Source organism: Acipenser ruthenus, chromosome 50 (genome assembly GCF_902713425.1).
Source record: "Acipenser ruthenus chromosome 50, fAciRut3.2 maternal haplotype, whole genome shotgun sequence".
NCBI classification, from domain to species: domain Eukaryota; kingdom Metazoa; phylum Chordata; class Actinopteri; order Acipenseriformes; family Acipenseridae; genus Acipenser; species Acipenser ruthenus.
In genome coordinates, this window is record NC_081238.1 from 1769291 (window position 1) to 1796929 (window position 27639).

General features: G+C 43.5%; 3 protein-coding genes across 4 annotated transcripts; all 3 read left to right on the plus strand.

The window, feature by feature from the left end:
• Positions 1–1451: 1451 nt before the first annotated feature.
• Positions 1452–7959, plus strand: LOC117404469 (transmembrane protein 256 homolog). Its single transcript, XM_034007319.3, has 4 exons — positions 1452–1616; positions 2905–2942; positions 4036–4116; positions 6768–7959. The coding sequence occupies exons 1-4, from the start codon at positions 1538–1540 to the stop codon at positions 6909–6911; spliced, it is 342 nt and encodes a 113-aa protein (XP_033863210.1). The 5' UTR covers positions 1452–1537; the 3' UTR covers positions 6912–7959.
• Positions 7960–8062: 103 nt separating this feature from the next.
• On the plus strand, positions 8063–15204 carry LOC117404546 (mediator of RNA polymerase II transcription subunit 12-like). 2 transcript variants are annotated; one of them, XM_034007411.3, is made up of 4 exons: positions 8063–8636; positions 8971–9321; positions 12734–12836; positions 14028–15203. In XM_034007411.3, exons 3-4 carry the CDS (start codon positions 12749–12751, stop codon positions 15101–15103), a joined length of 1164 nt encoding a protein of 387 aa, XP_033863302.3. In that variant the 5' UTR covers positions 8063–8636; positions 8971–9321; positions 12734–12748; the 3' UTR covers positions 15104–15203. The 2 variants fall into 2 exon arrangements, with proteins under 2 accessions (XP_033863302.3, XP_058871429.1); XM_059015446.1 differs by lacking the exons at positions 8063–8636; positions 8971–9321 and adding an exon at positions 10911–11274 and having other exon boundaries at positions 14028–15204.
• Positions 15205–16803: 1599 nt separating this feature from the next.
• On the plus strand, positions 16804–26969 carry LOC117967930 (nucleotidyltransferase MB21D2-like). Its single transcript, XM_059015399.1, has 3 exons — positions 16804–17706; positions 19264–19453; positions 24096–26969. The coding sequence occupies exons 2-3, from the start codon at positions 19273–19275 to the stop codon at positions 25397–25399; spliced, it is 1485 nt and encodes a 494-aa protein (XP_058871382.1). The 5' UTR covers positions 16804–17706; positions 19264–19272; the 3' UTR covers positions 25400–26969.
• Positions 26970–27639: the final 670 nt, after the last annotated feature.

Sequence of the window (27639 nt, forward strand, 5' to 3'; positions counted from 1 at the left end):
CCCCCACCCCACTAAACCACACCCACACCCACTAAACCACACCCATCCTGACTAAGCCACACCCATCCCCACTAAACCACACCCATTCCCACTAAACCACACCCATCCCGACTCAACTACACCCATCCCCACTAAACCACACCCATTCTTATTAAACCACCCCACCCCACTAAACCACATGCATCCCTACAAAACCACACCCATCCTCACTAAACCACACCCATTCTTATTAAACCACCCCACCCCACTAAACCACACACATTCCCCCTAAACCACACCCATTCCCACTAAACCACACCCATCCTCACTAAACCACACCCATTCTTACTAAACCACACCCACTCTCACTAAACCACACCCATCCCCACTAAACCACACCCTTCCCCTCCATCCCAGCCCCTTTAACTGCAGTAAATCAAGAGGGAAAACAGCTCATTAAGAACATGGATTTTAAGACTGCACAAACTCCCGTTGTTTCAGGTCACTTGACAATGTCTCTGGCGGAGTTGAAAAGTCACATTGTCACATGATTTGGTAGAATGAGAAAGTCTGACCAGAGCTGGCAGTTAGGGTTCTCCAGACAAGTTCAAGCAGCTCAAAGCTCAGTATTGGAGCAACAGAACCAGAACCACTCACAATGATCACAAGCATCCTAAAATAGCGAGGGACAGTGATATGGCAGGTGTTACTGTCTTGTCTGTTAAGTGAGCATAGAGTAAGATGCCTACGAACAAAATTTTTAAAACCAACAAAATAAATATATAAACATTCATTTATGATATGAATAATTCACACCAGTTTCATTTTTTCTCACTTGTAAGGAACATATTGGAATATGAATAATTCATACCATCTGTAAATAATTTGTAAAGTCTTTTCTATTATTTAACCGTATTTTATGAATTATGTACACACTTTTTTTGTATAGATATTTTTTAGGGGGGTGCTTAGTTACAAACGAAAGCTTCACAGGCTAAATCTGTGTCACTCTGTCCGTCTGTAGTGAATTCCGAACCTGTGACAGATGAGGGACAGACTGACATCGTCAGAGACTACACTTACCTGTCCGTCTGTCTTGAATTCAGAGCCAGCGAAGTTTGTGGGAGAGACAGACAGCGCCGCAGACTGAGGCTGTGCGTCTGTACTATAAATTCCTCATTGCTTGACTAGTAAAGCCCCGGTTTAATGCCTGCACGTCTCTTGTGTTGAAGTTTTGGACGACAATAAGATTACAAATAGTCAACAGTCGCGCTTTATAATCAATAACAACACAGATGCTGTACGATTTAATTGGGAAGGAATTATTTCTGACGTAACTCAACCGAGGGTTTCATTCAACGTTCGGCTGTTTCCGTTTACACTCGGCCGCGGTCTTCTTATCCGAAGAGGCTATGAAACTGTAGCCCTACGTCCGCCATGTTGGCTCTGACTGGTTTGCCATATATAGCTGAGACTCTGTTTGAGCCGTAATGGCGTTAGTTTCCTAACCCTTGGTCAGCTTTTAAAACCCGAACGCTGCTTGATCTCTCTGACAGCGATGGCAGGCTTGCTTTTCCAGCGGGTAGCGGGGATTTCCGGGGCCCTGGCGGTTTCTGCCGGAGCGTACGGAGCTCACGGTAATTTCGTTTTAATTAGGAGGCTGCGGGGATAGATACAGGAGGACAACCCCCGTGTGTGATACTGAGGTTGAGTCGAACTTTAAAATAAATACATAAATAAATAAATACATAAATAAATAAATAAATAAATAAATAAATAAATAAATAAATGCATACATACATACATAAAACTGACAGCTTCACAGAGGAACGTGGGTTTGTAATAAATACGTTTTTATTTGATAACATTTTTAATTAACGTAATACTCTGTATTTTTGAAAAAAAAACTGGTAACAATATTATTGGTTTACGCTTGTGTTACGCGACACGTATTACCTGCGGTTTACGTCCTGCGTGTGTTGTATGTAGTAAGTACGACAGACAGCCTTGTTTGTTACCGGTGCGTAACTCAAACTTGAAAACGAACAATAACAAGTTTTTATTACTGCGAGGAAGTAGAACCTGACAATAGGGAGTTGGTATTCAGAAACGCAAGCAAAACGACTGTAGCCTGCCGCAACACAATTGTGTTAGCTTGACCTTCAAGTTCAAATTCTTCACAGTTGCTATAGCAATCAAAATCCTTTACATCCACCTGCTGACTGTGACAGGCTTGTCCTGTAACAGTGATAAAACTTGGGTATGGTCTACTAGGGGTAAGAAGGTGACAGGTTGTTATGTTTTGTTTTTTTTACTTATATAGAGGATCATTTGTATAATAACTGGATAACTTGGTAGGGCATGCCTTATCACAAGTTATTGGCAGTTAAAGAATCTGGGGAGAGTCCAGTGTTGTTTCTGTGTGTGTATGTCACACCTACATTATGTAAAGACAAAGGCTATGTCTGCATTCATTTATTAGGGCAGCAGTGTGGAGTAGTGGTTAGGGCACTGGACTCTTGACCGGAGGGTTGTGGGTTCAATCCCCAGTGGAGGACACTGCTGTTGTACCCTTGAGCAAGGTACTTTACCTAGATTGCTTCAGTAAAAACCCAACTGTATAAATGGGCAATTGTATGTAAAAATAATGTGATAACTGTATAATGTGAAATAATGTATAATGTGATATCTTGTAACAATTGTAAGTCGCCCTGGATAAGGGCGTCTGCTAAGAAATGAATAATAATAATAATAATAATAATAATTAAACATAAATGTCTTTGTGTCCAGACCGCCCATACTGTGGCACCTGCAATGTGTTGGTGTGATCTCTGCCTGCTAGCAAGGCTCTTGTGGGCTATACCACTTTCTCCTTGGGGAGGGGTGTCTTGATCCCAGCACTCACACTGACAATGTGTCTTTCAGGGTTCAGGAGAAGTGACACAGACGAGTACAGGAAAGAGGTAAGCAGCAGGCCAGTGAAGAGGCTTGTAATTTAGAGCACAGTACATTCACAGCACAATGTAGAACCCGACATGCTGCAGTGTATTCAGAGCACAAGGGTCTGTATGATGAGAATCCTGCCTTTTGATGGCCAAAAATAAAATACTTACTGAGGCTTGAATATTTCACTCTTTTTAACAGCAGCAGCAGCACAGGCTATATTTGCACAACTTGTCTATTGCCACATTATTTTTTTTTTCATGTGCATCACATCCTGTAGACTCACTTGCGCAATCATTTTAAGATCATTTTTCCAGCTCTGAATCTCTTCTTTTGATGTGAGCACCATCTTTGAAGAATATCATTTCACGCCTCATCATGCTAAGCAACAGACTGAGGACAAGGAGTTTAAAGACGGCTAAAGAAGGATTGATACACATGGGGGGGGGGAAAGCAAGAGGAGAATGGCAATTGACAAGTAGCTCCATTAAAGATTTGTGTAGTAAATGCTGCCTGTGTGTCAGTCAGACCCATGTGCTGGCAGGGTTAGGAAATGCCAAGATACCCGCTAATTAGTTTTCTTTTTGACCCAATGAAAACGGCAGGGTCCTAACTAGTAAGGGTGGCACCTGTCGACATTTCTTTTCAGGAGAGGAACACTCTTCAGTACAGGGGAATGGGTGTGTGTTATTTCAGACCTTGTTTTTCCCACCTAACACATTTCAAGCAGTCTTTGGATATTCCAGTGTTGATAATGGTATAATGGCTGTGGTCCTGTAATTATGAGAGTTACTTATTAAGTAAAAACCAGCCCGGATATATCTGCCAAAAACAATCTCTTTGTATTTTTAAGAATTCAATCAGTACTTTTAAATCTAAGCTTAAAACTAGCGATAATGTTATAGTTTTGTAAAGTGCCTTAGTATGCATTTACATGAAGGACACACTATATTGATTGAATTGGTATGGAACAGTAATTATAGCAGAGATATTTTGGGGGAACTATAATAAAGCTAATAATGGGAGTTTAGGAAGAAACTATTAGAAATGCTGACATACAAAATGACCAATTGAGGGACTACACTTATTATTCTTTCCCTTTTTTTTTTTTAGTTGTTTGAAACTGCCAACAAGTATCACTTCCTGCACAGCCTGGCCCTGCTTGGAGTGCCACGCTGTCGCAAACCAATGGTGGTGAGTGCACTGCCCAGAGCTGCCCCTGTGCAGTGCCCAGACCTGCCCCTGCCCCTGTGCACTGCTCAGACCTGCCCCTGTGCGCACTGCCCAGACCTGCCCCTGTGCACTGCCCAGACCTGCCCCTGTGCGCACTGCCCAGACCTGCCCCTGTGCGCACTGCCCAGACCTGCCCCTGTGCGCACTGCCCAGACCTGCCCCTGTGCGCACTGCCCAGACCTGCCCCTGTGCGCACTGCCCGGACCTGCCCCTGTGCGCACTGCCCGGACCTGCCCCTGTGCGCACTGCCCAGACCTGCCCCTGTGCACTGCCCAGACCTGCCCCTGTGCGCACTGCCCAGACCTGCCCCTGTGCGCACTGCCCAGACCTGCCCCTGTGCGCACTGCCCAGACCTGCCCCTGTGCGCACTGCCCGGACCTGCCCCTGTGCGCACTGCCCGGACCTGCCCCTGTGCGCACTGCCCGGACCTGCCCCTGTGCGCACTGCCCGGACCTGCCCCTGTGCGCACTGCCCGGACCTGCCCCTGTGCGCACTGCCCGGACCTGCCCCTGTGCGCACTGCCCGGACCTGCCCCTGTGCACTGCCTAGACCTGCCCCTGTGCAGTGCCCAGACCTGCCCCTGTGCACTGCTTAGACCTGCCCCTGCCCCTGTGCACACTGCCCAGACCTGCCCCTGCCCCTGTGCACACTGCCCAGACCTGCCCCTGTGCACTGCCCAGACCTGCCCCTGCCCCTGTGCACACTGCCCAGACCTGCCCCTGTGCACTGCCCAGACCTGCCCCTGCCCCTGTGCACACTGCCCAGACCTGCCCCTGTGCACACTGCCCAGACCTGCCTCTGTGCACACTGCCCAGACCTGCCCCTGTGCACACTGCCCAGAGCTGTGTCTTGTGTTGGTGATGTTTGTGACTCTGTGTGTTGGTGATGTCTGTATGTGTTGGTAATGTTTATGTCTGTGTGTTGGTGATGTGTGTGTTTCTCTGTGTATTGGTGATGTTTGTGTCTCTGTGTTGGTGATGTTTGTGCCTCTGTGTGTTGGTGATGTGTGTGTCTATGTGTGTTGATGATGTGTGTGTCTCTGTGTTGGTGATGTGTGTGTCTCTGTGTGTTGGTGATGTTTGTGCCTCTGTGTTGGTGATGTGTGTGTGTCTCTGTGTGTTGGTGATGTTTGTGCCTCTGTGTTGGTGATGTGTGTGTGTCTCTGTGTGTTGGTGATGTGTGTGTCTCTGTGTGTTGGTGATGTTTGTGACTCTGTGTGTTGATGATGTGTGTGTGTCTCTGTGTTGGTGATGTCTCTATGTGTTAGTAATGTTTATGTCTGTGTGTTGGTAATGTGTGTGTGTCTCTGTGTGTTGGTGATGTTTGTGTGTCTCTGTGTGTTGGTAATGTTTGTGTGTCTCTGTGTGTTGATGATGTGTGTGTCTCTGTGTGTTGATGATGTGTGTGTCTCTGTGTTGGTGATGTTTGTGTCTCTGTGTGTTGGTGATGTGTGTGTCTCTGTGTGTTGGTGATGTGTGTGTGTGTGTGTCTCTGTGTGTTGGTGATGTGTGTGTGTCTCTGTGTGTTGGTGATGTTTGTGTCTCTGTGTGTTGATGATGTGTGTGTCTCTGTGTTGGTGATGTTTGTGTCTCTGTGTGTTGGTGATGTTTGTGCCTCTGTGTGTTGGTGATGTGTGTGTGTCTCTGTGTGTTGGTGATGTGTGTGTCTCTGTGTGTTGGTGATGTGTGTGTGTCTCTGTGTGTTGGTGATGTGTGTGTGTGTCTCTGTGTGTTGGTGATGTGTGTGTGTGTTGGTGATGTGTGTGTCTCTGTGTGTTGGTGATGTTTGTGTCTCTGTGTGTTGGTGATGTGTGTGTGTGCCTCTGTGTGTTGATGATGTTTGTGTCTGTGTGTTGATGATGTTTGTGTGTGTGTGTGTGTGTTGGTGATGTGTGTGTCTCTGTGTGTTGGTGATGTGTGTGTGTGTCTCTGTGTGTTGGTGATGTGTGTGTGTGTCTCTGTGTGTTGGTGATGTGTGCCTCTGTGTGTTGGTGATGTTTGTGTCTCTGTGTGTTGGTGATGTTTGTGTCTCTGTGTGTTGGTGATGTGCGTGTCTCTGTGTTGATGATGTGTCTCTGTGTGTTGGTGATGTGTGTGTGTCTCTGTGTGTTGGTGATGTGTGTGTGTGTGTCTCTGTGTGTTGGTGATGTTTGTGCCTCTGTGTGTTGGTGATGTGTGTGTGTCTCTGTGTGTTGGTGATGTGTGTGTGTCTCTGTGTGTTGGTGATGTTTGTGTCTCTGTGTGTTGATGATGTGTGTGCCTCTGTGTTGGTGATGTGTGTGTCTCTGTGTGTTGATGATGTGTGTGTGTCTCTGTGTTGGTGATGTGTGTGTGTCTCTGTGTTGGTGATGTGTGTGTGTCTCTGTGTGTTGGTGATGTGCGTCTGTGTGTTGGTGATGTGTGTGTCTCTGTGTGTTGGTGATGTGTGTGTCTCTGTGTGTTGGTGATGTGTGTGCCTCTGTGTGTTGGTGATGTGTGTGCCTCTGTGTTTCAGGCCTCTGTGTGTTGGTGATGTGTGTGTGTGTGTGTGTGTGTTGGTGATGTGTGTGTCTCTGTGTGTTGGTGATGTTTGTGCCTCTGTGTGTTGGTGATGTTTGTGCCTCTGTGTTTCAGGCCGGTGTGTTGCTCAGCTCAGGCATGCTGATGTTCTGCGGATCGTTCTATTACCACGCTCTGACTGGGGACCCCACCCTCAGCAAGGCCGCCCCCTGGGGGGGAACGCTGCTCATTGCAGGCTGGGCGGCACTTGCTCTGTAACCTGCCTGCATTGCAGCCGGCTCCAGATACATCTCCAATATTCAGAGAGGTGCAGAGGAGCTGGCTTCAAACAACAGACATCAAAAAATAAAAACCACCGTCTCTGAGAAATTTCAATAAGAATCACACAGAAGGATTGCAAACATTGATTGAAATAGTTGCAAACACCCCTCATTTTAATTTTAACAGATATCAAGGTCAGGTATCCCACATGACAGTCTGTTATAAACCACAACAATCACAGCCAAAATAGAAAAGATTATCTAATTTGTTATATTTTTTTTAGAATTAAATAAGACTTTTGTTAAAAAGAGTTTAAAAAAGACTGACATCAAGAACATGTTTTGTTGTAAACGCAGTGCTGTCTTTCTGAAGTCTCCCCTCCCTGCTTCTGTGTCTTCACAGATATCAGTTTAATGTCATCCTCCGCTTATAATTTTGCAGTGTCCCAGCCAGAAAATATCAACGCTCTGTGAATTCATTCTTATTTTGCCACGTGAGCCAATCTATGCTTCGTGTCACTGCATTTTGAAGTGATCTTAAAAGGTTCACATTCCTGGCTGCTGCATGTTTTTAGGAGCAATCGTATTAAAGTGAATGATCAGGATTTGAGTTTGGTTCAATTTGTACACAGCAGGCAATGCCACCACACTAAATTAGAACTTATAACATGTTGGGTAGCGGCTGCAGGTGTATGTACATATTTATACAATGTGATCACGCTAGCATTGCCCTGTACATTACAGAGAGGCTATGCCCAGCACACAGCAGGCCTGTGCAAGTCTAGATTATAACTGCATCTGTTCAGTCTAACTGTATATTATTCAGTAAATGGGTTGTCACACAAGCTGTGTATAGCACAGCACACTGCAGGCAATGCGAGCTGAAGACACAATGCAATCTCCAACCAAAACATGTGATGTGTGTTAAAATCATGTTTCTGATTGTGAAAATGGAGGAGTGTTTTACTCAGACGAATCAGTTAAAGGCAATGTTAATGCACCTGAATGTACTGTTTCAATTGTTGATTAAAATGCATTTGCTTTAAGCCGCATGCCTGCCAGGCTGTTTGTATTGATTTGTTAAACCGTTTGCAGCAAGCGCCGATCCATCCCACCCTGCACACAGTTAAAGGGATCAAAGCAGACAGAATAATCCCATGAATCTTACCTGATTCATTCTCTACTTAACTCTCCAGTGTCCAGTTTTAAAAAACAATACCTGCAGTTTTAAAAAACAATACCTGTTATAGTAAATACCCATCAAGGCTTGTCCCTTAGCACACCATTCTCCCCTACTGGGTGGAACTAATTTAAAAGCATAGAATCTCGTGCTTTTAAATTAGTTCCCAGTGTTTTAGACCCTATTACTTCAACTGCTAGGCTATTCCATGCATTTTGAAAACTCTGTAAAAAAGTGCTTCCTACCTTCTGTTCAAAACTCTACTTTGCTTCCATTTAGGCCCTCTTGTTCTTCTCTCTGTGCAAAACTTGAAGTCTTGTCTTGGGTTAACTTTATCTAGACCATTTCTGATTTTAAAGACTTCAATCAATCCTCTCTTTCCCTTCTTTTTTCCAGGCTGAAGAGATTTCATTATTTTAACCTGTCCTCACAGCTCCTGTCATTAAATCCTGGGATCAGCCTAGCTGCCCCTCTCTGCACCTTCTCGTTTGCAATGATGTATTTTCTGTAGTGAGGTGACCAGAACTGCACACAGTATTCTAGGTGAGGTATAACGAGGGCATTGGATAATCTTAGCATAACTTCCCTAGGCTTATAAGCCATGCTTGTATTTGCCTTTTTAATTGCCTCACCACTTTGGCGAGATATTTTTAATGATGACTCCACCGTAACGCTTCACTGTCGCGCTCGGTACTGTGACAGCCCCCCACAGCCTGCCCGGCATGCTTTATCTTCTTTCAGATCTTTATCCCTTTATCCACTGCCCCCCCAGAAGGGCTCTTATTGACAAGGCTGATAGAAAAAACAAACACCTGCTAGCTGTAACATACACTTTTTATTGTATCCCCATTTTTCTAATTACGTTCCCTGACCGCAGGACTGAAGGTCAGCGGGCGTCCTCCGATCCCCAAGCCAATCGGCTCTTTACACCCTGGAGCTCCACAGTGGATGTGAGCTACCGCCCCCTGGAGGACAAAGGCAAGCCCTGCAGGTGTTAGAGCTCACCGGTTATCCGGCCAGTAGGTGCCGCTGTAGCGCAGTGAGGAGAAACATCATGATGATTTTGCCTCCCTAACCTTGTGCCAAAACCAATGCCCTGCACTGTATTCTCGATGATAGGATCTGCCATTCCTGTGCAGTTTCAATAAACGTCACAAAGGCTCCCATTGACAGCACAGCAGCCTGTTGCCGAACAACTGATTCAGTTGAAGACGGAGGCAAAGCGCAGGTAAGCAAGGTGAATCGCACGGTTTATGTCTTTTTATGATGTTTACAACCCAGCTCCTACTTTTAAAGGATTTAAGGATAGCAGTGCCGTAATTAAAATGATGCATTTAGACAAACTATGTCTGCCTCTTTTTTAGTATTAGTGCAACTCTTATGATCAAGTGTTTAAAGTTCAGGATCGTGGTTGTAGTCTAGATCCACCCAATACAATACAACTGCTGTGGAGGAATCAGAGGCTAGTTTTTGAGCCTCTCTTGCATTTTACAAACTGTGCAGACTTTTGTCAATGCAAACCAGTTGGACTGGGGTGGGGGGAGGGGTACTGATATTTTACAAGAAAATCTAATATTTTCAACTTGAGAACAAACTTCTTAGATATGTAAATGTATGTGACACAAATCTGTAAAACTGAACCCGGTTTCACTGACTTTGAAGGAACTGATAACAGGTAGATATTTTGCTGAAGCGCGTGTGTTTAATAGGGGACACAGTATTGTGTCTGTAGCACTCACTTTAGGGGTCATTGGGCGACCCCTGTTATCCAACACACGCTAGTAAAGTGATGAGTTTCGATTGCCGGTCGGGAGGGAGGCCTTGAGGAATGTTTTGAACTGGCTTGACATGCACTGGTCTGTCTTTGCAATAAAACTGCCAATTACCTCCGGGCTGACAGGACTCGCTGCGGCTTTCAAAGCGAGGATGTGAAGGTGACATTCGCGGTAAACACAGACGCGTGGTGTTTAATGCAGCGCCTGCCTTCACTTCCCAGCGGCACAGATCAGAGAGAGGCAGTTACTACACTATAACCAGTGAAACCAGCGATAGGTTGACAACCGCATCCCCATACACACAATAACACGTTCAAAAGAAACTAACTTCATTTAGACCTATATATATTTTTTGTATTTTTTTTTTTTTAAATAAAATGCTTTCTTAAAACTTTATTTTTGAAAAATGCATTAAAAAATTAAAATGTAGCGTTTTTTTTCTTCATTTTTATTTAAAGAAAAACTACGTTGGGACTTGAAAAAAAATGATAATCTAATAGTACTTTTAGCCTCTAACCCCCAAAATATTGTTGTGTGTCCCAATATACTGTCAATAATTTACACCCAGGCCTAGAAATAATGCCGGTTTATGGCCAATGGATAATATTTTGAGCCAAAATTTAAATATATACATGTATACATGTAGAAAATGTTATGGGCTGCAGTGCATACAGATAGATAGATAAACAGATAGATAGATAGATAGATAGACAGACAGACAGACGGGTCATATTTATGTATTTCTTCATTTTTTTAAATGTTTTTATTTATTTATTTATTTATTTTGTCACAAATATCCTAAACTCGCATGAAAACAAAACTGAAAGGTTGATTTGAATCACAACTGACGCGGGGAGTTAGCAGATGATTAGCTTACGGTTCTGAATCAGTAAATTGTATTTTTATGACGAAGTGTACAGCGCAATAGTGATGGTGAAGATGTTTAGTCTTACATGTTTCACGCTTGTTTGTCTCTCCCGTTCTCGCCTCCTGTACATAACAGTAAACGCCAAGACGAATACGGGTAGTCTAAATGCAACCGTACATTAATTGAAAAGTGTAATTTAAAGGTATTGACACAGATTTAAAAATACTTACTTTCTGTTCTGCCACATTCATGTACGTATTTGTGTGCAACGGGGTCAATATTTTGGCCAACGTAACCGTGTAACTGCAGTTGAGGCCTTACACCGTGTGTCACAATGAGCCGCGGCGTTGAGTTGCGGTGGCCTGCTGGACGTGATTAACGTCTTGGGGCAACAGCGAAAATGTCGCTGCCTTGGATGAGCGACAATGAGGATACGTGCAATAGGGAGAATCTGCAGTGTCGCATGGCCGGGGAAGCTGTTCTCTGTGCCTTTGCGGGTTATATCGGATTCACACTCTTTTTTAATATAATCAAAATGGTAAGTTAATGTGAGATAATAGCTGGGTGAATTATTATTATTATTATTATTATTATTAGTATTAGTATTATTATTATTATTATTATTATTATTAGGCTACTATTTCTCCTACCGCAATAAAATCAGCGTTTATACCTATACGTCAATATAACTTAGTTACGCATTTTAGTTTTCCCTCACCTTAGATGTTATTACTGCGGTAAAGTGAGCACGCAATTAACGGCTGTGAATTTCCAGGCGTGATCTGAAATGAGAAGATTATTAAAACTTTACCACGCGATTATCACCAGAGGTTAATAAACACTGAATTCAACTTCAGAGGGACCTTCAAAGTATTAAACAAGTCATTATAAAGACGTTCTGCCAATTAGCCTCAGGTCAGGTGGCGCATTTCAAACGTAAAACACCCCCAAGGAGCAAATGGATACTGAAAAAGAGGGCTTCGTTTGGGCTTTTATAGGGGGCCTGTAATGTAGAATATGAAGGTGCACAGTGAAATAATGGTCTTATCCACATCATTCACGCTGCTTTCCTACCAATTCTGACATGGATTACATCATTAAAACTTCTATTTTAGTTTGATCTCAGCAAGGTTCACATCTACTAGAGAGCATGACAAGATGCTTCTAATTATATAGGGCAGCAGTGTCGAGTAGTGGTTAGGACTCTTGACTGGAGGGTCGTGGGTTCAATCCCGGGTGGAGGGTGAAGGGTGGAGGGTGGAGGGTGGAGGGTGGAGGGGGGGGGGGCACTGCTGCTGTACCCTTGAGCAAGGTACTTTACCTAAATTGCTCCAGTAAAAACCCAACTGTGTAAATGGGTAATTGTATGTAAAAATAAATAAATATAATGTGATATCTTGTAACAATTGTAAGTCGCTCTGCATAAGGGCATCTGCTAAGAAATAAATAATAATAATAATCTAGTTAGTTCCACACGAGGGCTTTTTCCATCATCAATGTGACACTAAACGTAAGAGAGTAAGATTCATTTGATTACGACTCTCCCCTTCTACCCATGTGTGGGATTCCCTGCTATTGGGTTGTGACGGGCTGGTTGCTAATGAGATGCAATGAGTCTTTTTTTTTTCATTACAGTGAAGCTCACACAGGTGTTGAGGTGAGACTAATAATCAAATCAGTCTAAACCTTCAGTCTCAAATCCCGTCCTTTATTCTACCTTTAAATCAAAGTCTGCTGTAGCTCAAACAACAGCAGTGTGCAAATCTATTAGAACAGTTGCTTCACAATAGGCAAATCAGTGATTGTCTAATTTAATGGGTGACTTTAATAGGCCGCACATGCAATTTATTTAAAATAGTAAGAGAAAAGGAACACAGGTAGGTATATAAAGGCTATAAATGGCCAGGGGTTCTAATACATGTGCACACTGCTGTATTGTATTTGTTAGTAAAGTGCTCTGTGACGCCTCCTTGTGTTTGTGTGTGCCTTGTGTTCAGGTCTATGCTCTTCTGATGAAGCGCAGGGAGCAGGTGTGCAGTTCTGCCCATGCTGAGTGGAGTGAGCAGTCTGAGCTGCCCAGTGACTGGACTTCAGGGGGAGGTGACTGGGGGAAAGGGGGAGGAGCTCCAGGTCTTTACTCAGTGCTGGGACCAACATGGGCCCTTCATGTTAATCTTTCAAAAGTGAAAAGAATATTCTTTCATTGTTAATCACCTGGAAAACCAAAGTGTAAAGGCTGGTACACACCAGACGCGATGCGACACATGGAATTGTGCAGCAATATGACAATATGAATAGAATCTATACTTTTAATAAGTATCTTTCACGCCACAGGCCACGAGGGAGTGGCACCAGGCGACGCGAAATAAATTGGATTGAATCCTATTTTTTGCGATTTGACGCACGTCAGCTAGGGCATTGAGCAATCGGAGAACAGCTTCAATGCACGCGGTCCAGCAGGGTGAAGCAGCACCAAAATGATGGAGGAAACGATCACACCCAGAGCTTTATGACAAAGGGCATCACAATTATAAAGATACAGATTTGAAAGACAATACATGGGAGTCCATTTCAAAGGAACTGGATAAGCCTGGTGTGTATGATTGATTGCCGTATGTGTTGAAATACTGTCAGAGAAGACACTCATGATTCCTACGTCATGTTGATGAATATGTACCAGTCTTGATCATAGTTTTGTCAATAGAAATTTTCAAACCTGTCGCATCGCCTCTGTGTCGCTTCTGGTGTGTATGGTCATGTCGCTACGCAAAAAAATCACATGGCGTCTGGTGTGTGGCAGCCTTAATTCATACCATTTACTGTAAAAAAAAAACTAGAATGCGAATCTTTTATTTCAGAGCTCATTGAATCATTGGTTTCCTTTGCATGATATAGTCATTTATAAAACACATGAATGAATATGAACACTGAATACATTTGAAGTAATGTTTGTTCCACTATTCGAATAAGTCCCAACACTTTATAGTCATTAATTTGTGGAGGCGCCCAAATAAACAAAGTGCTGGAACCTGTTCCTTATCGTGGACCATCTGTAAACATTCGGAGATCTGCAAGGTAATATCCATTATAAAACCCTGAATAGAACAGTAGTACATTTAGAAATATATTTAAAAAAATCAAGGACAAACAAGTCTTTCTCACTGTCTTCAATGCTGAGTTTTGGTTCACATACTTGTTCCACTGGGTAAAGTGCTCTGTAATTGACTAAGGTGTGCTGGTGTTCACTTGGTTTGCACTCAAGGCTTAATCTTGTGTCTTCATCCCTGAAAGTGACCTCATCAGAAGATGTCCGAGGCCCAGCCCTCCCTGGCTGGATGGAGGTCCTGAGGGACGGCGGCGCGAACGTCACGCTGTTGGAGGCGGATGGGCTGGAGTGCGACGGGCTGGGGAACGGGCATCGCTTCCGCTACATCATCGAGCCCCTCCGCCTCACAGTGGAAGGGTACGGAGGCCCCCCCTCGCCGGGGGCAGGCAACCAGAGTGTCAGGCAAGAGCAATCCAAACAGCAGCTAAGGAAACACGCCCATTACATAGAGAGGGAGGCGAGCAGCGTCTACAACACTGACGAGGAGAAGGTGGCCCAGAGAAGAGAGCCTGAAGAGAGCTGGTCCAGAGAGCCGAGGAGCGAGGCGAGCGGGAGGAGGCTCCCGCAGACACAGGGCCCCGGAGCGCGCCTCTGTCAGAGCCCTGCCAAGGAAGGAGAGTGCTCCAGCAGCACTGCGGGCCTCCGCATCCCCCGACAGGAACCAGAGACGAGGATCAGATCCAACAACCAGGTCCAGAGTTACCGGAGCCCTTCCGAACACAAAGAGGACAGCTTGAGCAACGGGTACAGGAGCGTCAAAACAGAGCGGCCAAGCGGGTACCGCACCCCCAAACAACGAGCTTCTGACCGCACCGAGAGCCGCTGCTACCAGGCCAGCCCGGGGCGGTGCCTGGACATGCAGGAGGCAGGGCGGTTGAGGATGGGCTCCCCTGTTGATGCACCCGCTAATTATAGCCAGCCTTCAGAATACAGCCAGCGCCACTTCCCCCCGGGACACAACCAGGAGCAGCTCGGCAGTCCCGGGACCCGCAAGCGGCAGCTGTTCCGGTACAGCGAGGAAGATCCTGCAGAGAAACACCTGAACAGCACCCTGGGTCAGCCGACTCTCTGCACCCCGGCTCTGCCTCCTCTATTCCAGGTGCGCGCGGTCTATAAGGGGCAGCAGCAAGTGCCACAGTATAACCAACAGCAGCAGACGCCCAAACACCAGAGTCCCCAGCAGCAGCCTCTGCATCAGAGCCACCAGCAATCACAGCACAGGGAGTCCTCCTTTCCAGCCAGGACCTCCAGGAGGATGTGAGTGCAGTATCAGCGGGGAGACCACTAGAGGGAAGCACTGCGTTACCAATATATATATCGCTCCTGCAGACTCACACAGACATAAAAAAAAATTTAAAAAAAGCATTCAAAAATTGTTGGGTCTTTCTTTCTTTCTTTCTTTCTTTCTTTCTTTCTTTGCCAGGGCCTCTAGTGAGCACAGATAGTGGATTGAGTTTTCTATTGCAGGCAGAGTCCACTAGACAGATGTTCACTGGACTGTCTGTACCTCCGTCCGTCCACACGTCACACCACCTTTGCAAAATGTGCTGAAACATTCCATTGCCATTTCTTATGCTATACTATTCAGCACACGCTGTTAATATGTGTCATGGTCACCAGTGTTTTGATCATAAGTTACTTCACCTTAAAACAAATAATAGATTCCCTTTGACAACGCAATAAATACATTTGCAATGTATGGCAAAACGATCAAAACCCATCTAAGAAAACCCTCTTACTCCACCCCATACAGCCGTATGGGAAATGATGTAAAGAAGTTAGAAAAAAAGATATAAACAGATTTCAATTCAAACACGCGTCTGCTAAGAAATAAATAATAATAATAATAATAATAATAATAATAACACACCCCCTGCCACACAGCGCCCTGTGTTAAGTCAGTGGGGATATTTTTGAAGGCGCAGCGTGGTCTGGTTGTATTGTTCAGACTGCAGTAATTAATATCTTCTGTCCAGCTACACACGATAAGCTGTGCTGTATTTGTTTCTGAGTTGCAAAGGCACCGTTTGCAAGAAGGAGCAGCTGAATTGTTGTTTGAAGCTGCCTTTACACTAGTTAATTTTCAATTAAATGAATACATTGTAGTGTGATGTCTGATTAAATATTTTAATATTTCATGCATGACAAATCGGGGAACGGCAGCCTTATGGTTTCCTATAAGTTACCGATCTTGCTCTGTTTGTTTGTATTTTTTTTTTTGGGGGGGGGGGGGGGGGGGTTGTGGGTTTCTTTAATTTGAGATACATGGCTACTTAGTGATCAGTACCCCCGGGGGTCAAAATTTTTGATCCAAGCATAGCCCTTGACCTTCCCCTAGATGAGAGAGGAGGCCGTGCAGAGTTTGGTTGCACTGGCTCCTGCGGGGTCTGAGTGCATAAAGGAACAGACAGACAGACACACAAACTTTCTTTATATATTAAGAAGATAATTTTTTTTTTTTTTAATATCAACAATACTACTTCTGATATCATCAATTCTATTTTTGATATCAGTAATTGTGTCACATTATTGTATACCAAAAATATAATTGTTGATATCGAAAATTGAGGATTAAATGTTAAAACCGCTTGCCATGTGCACTTACCTTCTGTAACCAGCTAAAGCAAAATATGCCGCAGACGCATACTACGTTAGCTGTATAGTTCAGAAATGATGATGTTTTTGTGTTGATAACAGCTTACATATTTTAACCATTGAGAGGAAACCACAATTTTCCCGAGCACACAGAGTACTGTACTTCATTAACTACAACCTCCACAATGCTTAGCGAGCCCATACTCAATCACACTAATAATAATCACAAGCACGATACTTTCTCTCAAAAAGAATTCTGTATACATTATAGAAAAGCCCATTAATATTGTGACGTTTTGTGTACCGTACAAAGGTAGACCATGACGCAGAGCGCTGATAAACTACAAATCCCATTAGCCTCGGGTGATACGCTTGATTTCCGGGGTCGGATAGCCGTGTGGAAGGTGTGTGCGTGTGTGCGGCAGGACCTGTTGGGGCTAGCGACCGAAAGAATGCATTTATAAAAAATATAAATGCCACCAAAATATGATTTAACAAGTTCACAGAGGACTCTAAACCCCAACAATTTATTTTATTTTGTGTTTACTTGCTTGCAAGAGGAGGAGAGCAACGGAAAGGTGTGCTGAGCGCGTATCCACCTGCACAGACAGGAGAATAAAGCGGTGTAATCTGGACCATGGGAACGCAATGGACACAATGACGTCACCAACCACGGAACCCCGAACGCGTTCTGCTCACTCCCAATTGCAAACAAGCACTAGACTGGTGAAATAGAAGTCATCTTATTTTTTTGTTTTATTATTGTCCTCTTATCGTGTGTAAGTGATTTCACCGCCCTCCTATTGTAGACCTGAGATGAGGTTACTGGATGCATTGCCGAAAAGTAACCAACGCGCTGGAACAAGAATAGACTGAAATTGATTTGAATTTTGGCTTTGGTTAAAATTCACCTACTGTGCTTATTACTAATTTGTTATAAAATACGAAAAGCGGCAGCCCGTATTTTATTCAGTTGGACAGAAATCGAGCAACTACGGACTTTGTACCAGAGGAGAAACGTTTAAGGAAAACGACTTTAATTTCGTAAGACTTGTAAAGTACCCACCCCTTACACCTGCACAGGCAAAGGGCAGTGGGACGTGTATGGATTCGTTGTGGTTTTAATATAAATACTCGACGCCTAACACTCGAAAAGGAGATATTTCTTTCTTTAAAAATAATAATTCTTCTGCACTCTCCTGTGATTCAAGAAGCGGCAGCCAAGTCTTGTCAAACTGGTGGTCTTCCCTTCTCATCCCACGTGACCATGTGAGTGTTCAACTCCGACAGCCCCTCCTACTCTACACGTACATCCAGGTGTATAGGGAAACAATGGGAGGGCTGTACGAGTCGAAAGGTATAGCCAGAGGGTTTGAATACAGTGAGGAAAGATCATTATCCAGACGAGCTCAAAGCTGAATGAAAACCTGCTGAATAATGTTAACATATTGAATTGCATACCACTTTTGTAGTTTTCCATATAATGAAAAACTGACACATTGAAAAATGTGATGTTTCTAAATTTAACTTGAAATACTGTACTACTATTATGGCTTCTGATTCTTTCTATCTATCTATCTATCTATCTATCTATCTATCTATCTCTCTCTCTCTCTCTCTCTCTCTCTATCTCTCTATCTCTCTATCTATCTATCTATCTATCTATCTACCCTTGAGCAAGGTACTTTACCTAGATTGCTCCAGTAAAAACCCAACTGTATAAATGGGTAATTGTATGTAAAAATAATGTGATATCTGTAAAATGTGAAATAATGTGATATGTTGTAACAATTGTAAGTCGCCCTGGATAAGGGCGTCTGCTAAGAAATAAATAATAATAATAATAATAATATAGATATATAATTACACACATATATATACAGTGCTCCCTCGCTATAAGGCTCTCTGTTATAACGCGCCTCAGATATAACGCTCCTACATCATGTCCCCTAATTCCCTATGCTAGTAATTCATGCAATATTTCTACAGTAAATACAGTACCGGTGTTCAAACTGTAAACAACTTCTCAGTGTAACTTCCGTTTCTGTCTCTCCCTTTTGATCTGAAGAAAAGCTGCGCTGGCACTTTATAACACAGACATCTTATTCAGCATTCGTTTTATAACTAAATAAATATGAGGACTAATATGTTGTTATCTTTTCTAATGTATTTACGTTTTTTGCTGCGAGAGGAGCTGCGGCTTTCTCTGGAAGATGAGAAGCTTCAGCCCCACTCCGGCAGCCGAACCTGGGGCGAGCCCGTCCCCTCTTCCCCTCTCCCGACCCGCTCTCCGTCTCGCACTTGGTTTGCTTGTCTGTCGCTTCGAACTGAACCAGGCTATTTATAGTTTAAAAACTGCTTATTAAAATGAACCACGAGTGGGAATGTTACCTTCTATTTATTTATATTTGTGTATGAAATATAGCGTTTATTACATGGTGCTTTGTGCATGGTTAATTCACAGAAAGTTAAATTTTTGCTTCACTGTATTATTATTATTTGTTTATTTAGCAGACGCCTTTATCCAAGGCGACTTACAGAGACTAGGGTGTGTGAACTATGCATCAGCTGCAGAGTCACTTACAACTACGTCTCACCCGAAAGACGGAGCACAAGGAGGTTAAGTGACTTGCTCAGGGTCACACAATGAGTCAGTGGCTGAGGTGGGATTTGAACCGGGGACCTCCTGGTTACAAGCCCTTTTCTTTAACCACTGGACCACACAGCTGAAAATGATACCAAGTGTATGTAAACAACAAGAGGAACACATCCGTACAGCTAACCCGTGCCGTTTCACAGCCTCCCTATCTGCCCTCTCCTCTGCAGTGTGTATCCATGGCCTCTGTGACGAGCGCAGTGGCCCCGAACTCCGCAGCGCTGGATTTCCGCTCGGGGGCCAGTGTGGAGCGGGTGTCGGAGCTGGTGCAGGAGCTCCTCCTCCTGGAGCAGAGTGACTTCGGAGACCAAACTGCGATGGAGGTGCACACAGCCAAAGACTTCATCTTCAGCATGCTGGGTAAGCAGAACTACTGGGGACAATGATTCTGCTGATCGCATCAAAACTTAGCTTCATGCAGATTGTCCTTAAACAGGTGCTGAGGGGAGGGGGTTGAGTGCTACAGTTGGCTAAAAGAACACCCCTCAGGGACGCAAGCGAAATGTTCTCTTAGCCGAAGTGTTCTCTAAGGTTCCTCTACGTGGAGACTACTGTAATTTAAATAAATCCTACATCTCCATAAAGACTGTAGGAATATATCCAGACACAAGGATTTGCAGTGCAGTTTGCTGTGGTGCTGCAAGGTGGAATGTTTCAGTATCTTTAGAAATTAAAAATCCTGCATCGGTTCTGCAGAATTTGCCAGTTCGTTTCTTTTTGTCTTGAAGCCTTTATTGAGCGGGCAGTGAAACAGAACGTTTTAAAAAGGACATTGCCCAATCTGTGGCGTCCCTCAGACAGCATGCTGGGAGTCCCCTGGGGGGTGGATAAGAGGATTCCCGCCCCCCCTCGGTGTTCCACAAGGAGATTGACAACGGGTTTACCATAACGGGTTAATGGTACGAAGCTGCAGAGTTAGGAGCAGTGCTCTGACTTCAAGCTATTGTTCATGCTCGTTCAAACAATAAAGGAGACTGTATAAAAAGTGCTTACAGGTATAAATACCCCATCGAACACTCGCCCTTTTAAACGCACAGGACATGCTCAATCCAGCGAGAGTCTGAAATGATCCGCAGCGTCTGTAATTACTATAAATATGTATTTAGACTTCCGGTACATAACTTGTGTTGTGCCCTTCCAGCTGTAACGAATCACTGCTCTGAATCAAAGCGTTATACAGTCCTGTTCATTTTGTATTTGTATTTGTAAAGGTTGAAAAATCTAAACTGAATTTCATAGCGCAATGATAATCGAAAGCACAACAGTTTTTTTATAACAGGGCTCGATTTTAAAAGTCAAAAAGTGACAGGAAAGTTCTTCCAATGTGGTCGTTCTCCATAGGACATGAATATATTTAAACAATGTATTATATAATGAAAGGCTTGAATATTCTGTAAGAAAGCTGACGCGTCCTGCATTGGTTTGTGTTGGATCTATGCAGTGGTAGTAACTAGCGATCATACAGGCGCAGGGAACCAGCGAACGCCCCCTTCTGTAATGTACACGGCACCATACCCCTTGTGTCTTACCAATCAAATTTGAGTCAGCCACACGCAGGAGTATTATGGGATGCAGAGCTTGTCCCGCGGGCGGCTGCACCGCTACGCGGGAGTTTTAGTTCATCGTTGCTTTTTTTTTTTTCCCCCCCAAGTGGGCAACATGCAACACAAACCCACAGAAAAAAATAGTAGGCGCTAATGAAATGCTTTCTAAATATAACCCTCTTTATCTCGTGTCTAGGTGTTTTTGGGACCCCTCTCTCAATTGAAAGGCTGTTTCCTCAAAGCTGATTAAGTTTGTTAATTAACTTCAGCAGGGTGGATGATCAAGGCTTTGTTTCCAGCCGTACAGAGCCCCTGCGTGACAGAGGATTATCAGGTTTGCAGCTGAGGGAAAAAAAACACAAAATTAAAACCAAAATTTAATAGAAAACATTTTTATAAGCCCCAGTAGAATTCTGCAGCCCACCTAAATCCCAGTAAATCAGATCAGCAGGGGCTCGGATATTATTCAAATGTTCTGCCAAACTTGGGGATTGAAAATACAGATGAATGTAGCAGGAGCCCAATCCCCCTACAAAACTGAGACGTTGATTTAAATGGGCTACGAAATAGTTTAAAAAATATTTTAATAAGACACAGCAGTTCAGCTTGTATTGGCACATTACAAGAACATATTTTAATTTACTAAAGCATGTTTTCAACAACGTCTTGCACATCTGACAGTTGTAAAGTTATAAAAAAGATATATTTCTGTGCACTGATTTTTTATTTATTTTTTTAATCTCATTATGATCTCTAGAACACGTTTGACAAACAAAGCGCAAAAGTCTACAACAGTTTGTATATATATGCTAGCTTCACTATACGAATCCACATGGGACCTGGAGAAATGTTCGATATATCAGGGTGTTCACTATAATAGGGTTCGGCTTTTTTCTGTATCAGATTAATGGCAAAACGGTAAATTTGAATTGAACATCAATATATAGTGCTTTTATGAAGATTCCTTCACATTGATCAACATTTAAACAGTATTGTGACAAGTTACTCGTGTCACATGTGTGGGACTTGTTTTGTTAGCTACACTTTAATTATATGACAACATTAGTGTTTAAATATTTAGGAACATTTATTGGATAATTAGAGAAAACAATATTTTTTTCTGCTTAATAAATATGTTTAATCGTGAAATCTCTTGAAATACTATTAATTGTTAACTGTGGCTCTAATTTAAGTGACCAGCTAACAAAATAGCCCCATGCACGTCCGTTCACTTTGTGTCAGATCTGCAGTTCTAAAAGAAACACGTGTTTTAGTTTTTAAAGAAAAAAAAAACATGGCAATGTTACAAAATGAAAGACAAAACACCTTGAGAGAGCTGAAGAGGACTTGAAAAATATGGTTCTGGTTTTATAAAATTCACAGGTGTTGAACCTGGTGCAGTACCGGGAAGTAAAAGAAATGATTTAATGCAATTGTGAGCGACATACTCTGCAGCCAGTGAGATACTTTGACCCCAGAGACACTGCTGGGTCCAAAACGGCACGTTTGAAATAATGTAACGGATAAACGTGCATGAGAAGGTAGATCAATGAAATAATTTTGCTGGCTACTTTCTTGTTGCCTCTCTTTTGTCTGTCTGTATTGATTTCTGAGCCTGTGGAAGGTGAGAGACAGACAGACAGACAGACAGACATTGCTGGTACCTGAAGCTCCCTGACTCTATCAAGCCTGTGCAGAGGCATGCTGCTGAACGCTTAATAGGATCAAATTACAGATCCCGCAGCGTTTTCTAATGCATTGGCGGCCGTGTCGAAGCGCAGGGAATAGGATTGTTATTGTTATTAATATTGTTGCTGTTTTTAGTACATGAAGATGGTGTTTCATCAGAATTGATCCGCTGAGCCGTGTGCTGTTATTTCCAGGGATTGCTTCCTCACACTTGGCTCCACCAGTGACTATTGATTTAATAAGACTCTCCTGTGATCCTATAAGTGTTTGTACGCCCGCTTCAGATCTCTCAACGCCTCATTTCTGAACTCATTTCAGAGCCACGCTTAAAGAACCAAGGCTTTGAAATCCATTTCTTTTTATCTCTCGTCCTCAAGAGCATCATCACCACAATCCTCTTAAGTCTGGCTTTACAGTTTAAAATACACTTTGAGTGCTGCTTATCCAACAGTGATGAACAGGGATCCTAGGAATCAGTTTGCTGCGGAATAACGCAGGAAAACACAGATTTTCTAAGCTGGTGGAGAATTTATAGTTTTCCACTTGGGGCGGGCAAAAAACATGCAAGGCTTTTTTTGTTTGTCTGATAACCAAATCAATACACTTATCATATATAATCATCAACGCAGGCAATTTTGCTTTAAATTTACATTAAAATACTTGTTCAATAAAACTGCTTCTGGTGAACAGAGGTCAAGGTTGAACAGAGGTCAAGGTTGAACAAGGCTCGCTGTCACATTCATGCTGAAACGTAGCTGCAGTTTACTTCAGTATCCAGTGCGTTGTTACTATTGAACAAGCTGTTTTAAAGATGTCAAAAACGATCACAAAGAATCACCCCTAAAGATCGGGTTAATGAGTTTGGCAATAGCCATCCAGGTGACAAGACTAACTGGAGATAAACTAATAGTTTGTGTTTTTTATTATTAGGCCCTACTACACAGAACTATTTGTAATGTTTAAAGTAAAATTAAGTTTGTTTACATTGTTGATTGATGGCACTGGTGAGGTAACGTCTTAGAATTGTGGCAGCAGTGTGGAGTAGTGGTTAGGGCTCTGGACTCTTGACCGGAGGGTCGTGGGTTCAATCCCAGGTGGGGGACACTGCTGCTGTACCCTTGAGCAAGGTACTTTACCTAGATTGCTCCCGTAAAAACCCAACTGTATAAATGGGTAATTGTACGTAAAAATAATGTTGTAAATCTTGTAACAATTGTAAGTCGCCCTGGATAAGGGCGTCTGCTAAGAAATAAATAATAATAATAATAATAATAATAATAATAATAATAATAATAATAATAATAATAATAATAATAAAAAAAAAAAAAATACTTCCTATGTTAACTGGTATTCAATAGTACTGTTTGCGTATCTTATAAAGTGACACATTGTAAGCCTTTTGTTTTAATTGCGGAATAACACACATGTGTTTTGATTTTTATTGGAGGATTTTGTTTTTTTTATTGTGGAAAACTAGGATCCCTGGTGATGAAACCTCAAGGTAACGACAGTATAAGAATCCTGAGCTAGATGGAGTGTGTGTCGCACTGTTATATACCGTGGATGTAGATCGTGGTAACACTGTTCCATACTGTGGATGTAATGGTACTGATAGCTCTAATGATGCTTCTGAAGTGCTTGTTTAACACCACACCTCTCTCTCTCTCTCTCTCTCTCTCTCTCTCTCTCTCTCTCTCTCACTCTTCTCTCTCTCTCTCTCTCTCTCTCTCTCTCTCTCTCTCTCTCTCTCTCTCTCCACCCCCCCGCAGGGCTTGTCCAGCAGTTAGACCAGAGGCTGCCGGTATCCAACGAGTACCTGCTGCTGTCTGGTGGGGCTCGAGAGGGGGTCCTAGACCTGAGTCCTGAGGATCTGGGCGACTACGTCAAGGGGGCAGACTACGACTTGGACTTTACCTTACTGGTGCCAGCTCTGAAGCTCCACGACCGAAACCAGCCGGTCACTCTGGACATGCGGCAGTCTCCTCCCTGTCACTCCTGGCTGAGTCTGCGCCTGTGTGAGCAGGCCATGCTGTCCCGCTGGAAACACTGCTGCAGGGGAGCCCAGGGGGAGGCTGCTGGGGAAGAGGGGGGCGGCTACTACTTCTCCCCGACCCTAGTGGCAGACTGGTTCTCGGAAGCCGTTCTGAAAGTAATAAACGAACTCCGACGCAACCCCCAAAGGGGCACCCCGATCCCGGAGACGGTGGAACGCAACGGGCCCGTGACCACCCTGATTCTGACAGCCGGGTCGAGCCGGATCCTCTACGACCTGGTCCCAGTGGTCTCGTTCAGGGGCTGGCCAGCGGTCGCCCAGGGCTGGCTGATGGAAAACCATTTCTGGGACGGGAAGATCACTGAAGAAGAAGCCATCAGCGGCTTCTACCTCCTGCCCTGCTGCTCGGCGTCCAGCAAGGAGCTGCTGGTGGGGGGCATCGAAGGAGCCGCGCAGCCCGATAAGGAGTGGCGGTTGGCGTTCTCCCGCAGCGAAGTCCAGATCAAAAAGTGCATCCCTCTCCCTTTAGCCCACGCTTTCCAGGCAGCCAAAGCCATCATCTCCAAACTCATCTCCCGTCCCAAAGCTGCGGTCAGCCCCTACCACCTGCGCACCCTCATGTTCTGGGCCTGCGACCGCCTCCCCTCCGCTTACCTCTCCAAAGAAGGCACTGGCCCTCTCTTACTGGGCCTCTTGGATGAGCTGGCCAGCGCTCTCCTCAATAAGAGCTGCCCCAATTACTTTCTCCCGCAGTGCAACATGTTCGAGCACCTCTCCGACTCCACCGCGCTGCTCCTGGCGCGCAAGCTGGCCTGCGTTCGCTCGGACCCGGCCGAGCACCTCCGCACAGCCCTGGAGCAGGCAGAGGCAGCAGCCAGGCTCAAGCTCCAGGGAGGAAGGGGGAACACTACTGCTCTGTCTCCAGGATCCAGCCCTGGACTCCCCCAGCCCCAGGAGGACCGCATGGCCAGGCGACTGCAGCAGCTGGTCACAGAGAACCCGGGGAAGTCCATCTCTGTCTTCCTAAACCCTGAAGATGTCAGCAGACCGCACTTCCGCATCGACGACAAGTTCTACTGAGGACCTCGTGACTGTAGAACACTCTGTATGTAGGGATGCTAATGGAAACGTCTTTGACAAACTAGGAGTCTTTCTCAACGTCTTCAATTCTTCTCGAAGTCTTAAATGAATTGGATAGACATGTAGTCAAAGTGTTTGTCAGACAATTTGAGTTTTTTTTTTAGTATCACAGATTTCTAATGAGATCATCCATCCAACACTCTGCATATAGAAATGCTAAAAGTAACGTCTTTGACAAACGTTTTGACTTGGAGTCATTCCCAGTGTCTTCAGCGATTCAACTAGAAGTCTTAGTGTCCAGTGATTTTCAACTTGAAGTCTTTCTCAGTGTCTTCAATCAATGATGAATTTTGATCTTTATCAGAGAAATTGCGTTTCTTTTACAAGAACTACAAGATCTACTGAGTGGTGAAGAAGCACTAGCTTGGACAAAAGTTTCAAATCCTTTATTTATTTATGTAGACTTGTAATAGCACTAGCTACGTTATCACGGCCCCTCTTAAAGGAGAGCGAACCAAGGCTTAAAAATAAATACCCCGATCTGCCTTTAGGCCATCGTACATTTTCTTACCTCTTATTGGTACTCGGAACGTTATCACTGGTCCCCTTTGTAAAGGAAACATGTTAACCTATAGATGCAATGTTAAATCTAGATATTTATATTAAAAAAAAAAAAAAAAAAAAAAGTAAACTGGGCGTAGACAATTAATTTTTAATCCTGGATTTAACAACGTCGCCTCGCAGCTGTGAATTCGACTGATTCCCCTTCCGTCAAAACATGCAGTTAAGTTTCTTCCAGAAGAACGTGGCTGTGCTACGCAGGGTGAGGCGCTATATTATAAGTGTATGCACATTCAGGTACTGGGCTTTCTAGTCAAAATAGCATTGCCTTGTGTTGCCCAGCACACAGCAGGCAATAGCAGCCTATGACCATGGATTGTAATGTTTGTACATTGGGTGGCTGTAGTTTTTCAAGGTTTTCTAGTAACAGGAGCGTTGGCTTGTGTTCAGAGCAAGTCTCTACAGAACCCAGTAGAATTCCTGCAGCTGGATATTGGAGAGCTCAGTAAAACATAGAACAAAATGAACGCTGAATTCCAGACCGATTCGATATTAACCGGTATGTTTGTAGTTGTGAATGATGATGTACATATTTAAAAGCGTACGATAGATAATGTAAAAGTTGTCCTAGTTTTTCTTTTAAAATCTCAGATGCAAAGAATTTAATTTCCAATCCAAAGTTGCTGCTGAATGTAACGAATTACCTCCAAGCCTGATCAATGTCGTGTTTCTAAACACAAGCTGTGATTTGCTGCAATATTTATGTGTTTTAATATGTATGACCTTGCGTTATTTTAAATGACTTGCAAACTTTGATTTGAAATGTGTATTGAGGCTTTCTATGTAGATTATGTATCTGTTTTTTCTCTGTGATATTTAATAGATTCAATTACAGCTGGATACAAATCATTAAAAAAATGAGTGCGTTGTGGTCTGTGTGTTGTTTTGTTATTCAGGGCTAATTTTAATGTTTTGGGTTAAAAAAACAGTTTTAATGAGTTTTTATTTGTATACATTAACTTAGATTAGTATTGCATTTTGTCTACACAATTTGGGGTGAAGGGTTTAACACTTAAAAAAAAAAAAACTCAAAATAAGATTATTCGTAAAAGCATATCAATTATCATAAATTAGCTTCAGATTACACTGAGTATTTGAAGAATACAGATGTATAACTGGTGCTTTCCATTATAAGGTGTCCGCTTTCTTTCAGAATGGGTTTCCTAAAAAGACTTGAAACTTAAGGCCAGATGCTAAAACCTATTTACTCCAAAACGTCATTAGCTTGATTTTGTCAGATAGCAAAAACACACCCAATAAGAAGCCAATCAATTTAATGTAGAGGGTTGTGAGTAGACTGAAGGTGTTTTCTTACTTTTAGAATTGTACATGTTTTTAACTTTCAGACAAAAAATAACGCCAATGACTATTCAGAGTAAGTGGCTCTGAGAATCCGGTTAGTGTGTTACCATTGAGCAGAGACCTGACCTGCACTGACCGCTCTCCCTTCAGGTATCCATTGCTTTATATTGGATATCATGGGAATTGTGTTCTGTGATTTGCCTAGGTCTTGACCAGCTCTCCTTGGGAAAGATATTTAGTCTCAAATGGACCTCCTACTTAAGCATATGCATCTTTTTTTTCCAGTAGGGGGCAGTAATTGATTAAATTTGTATGAC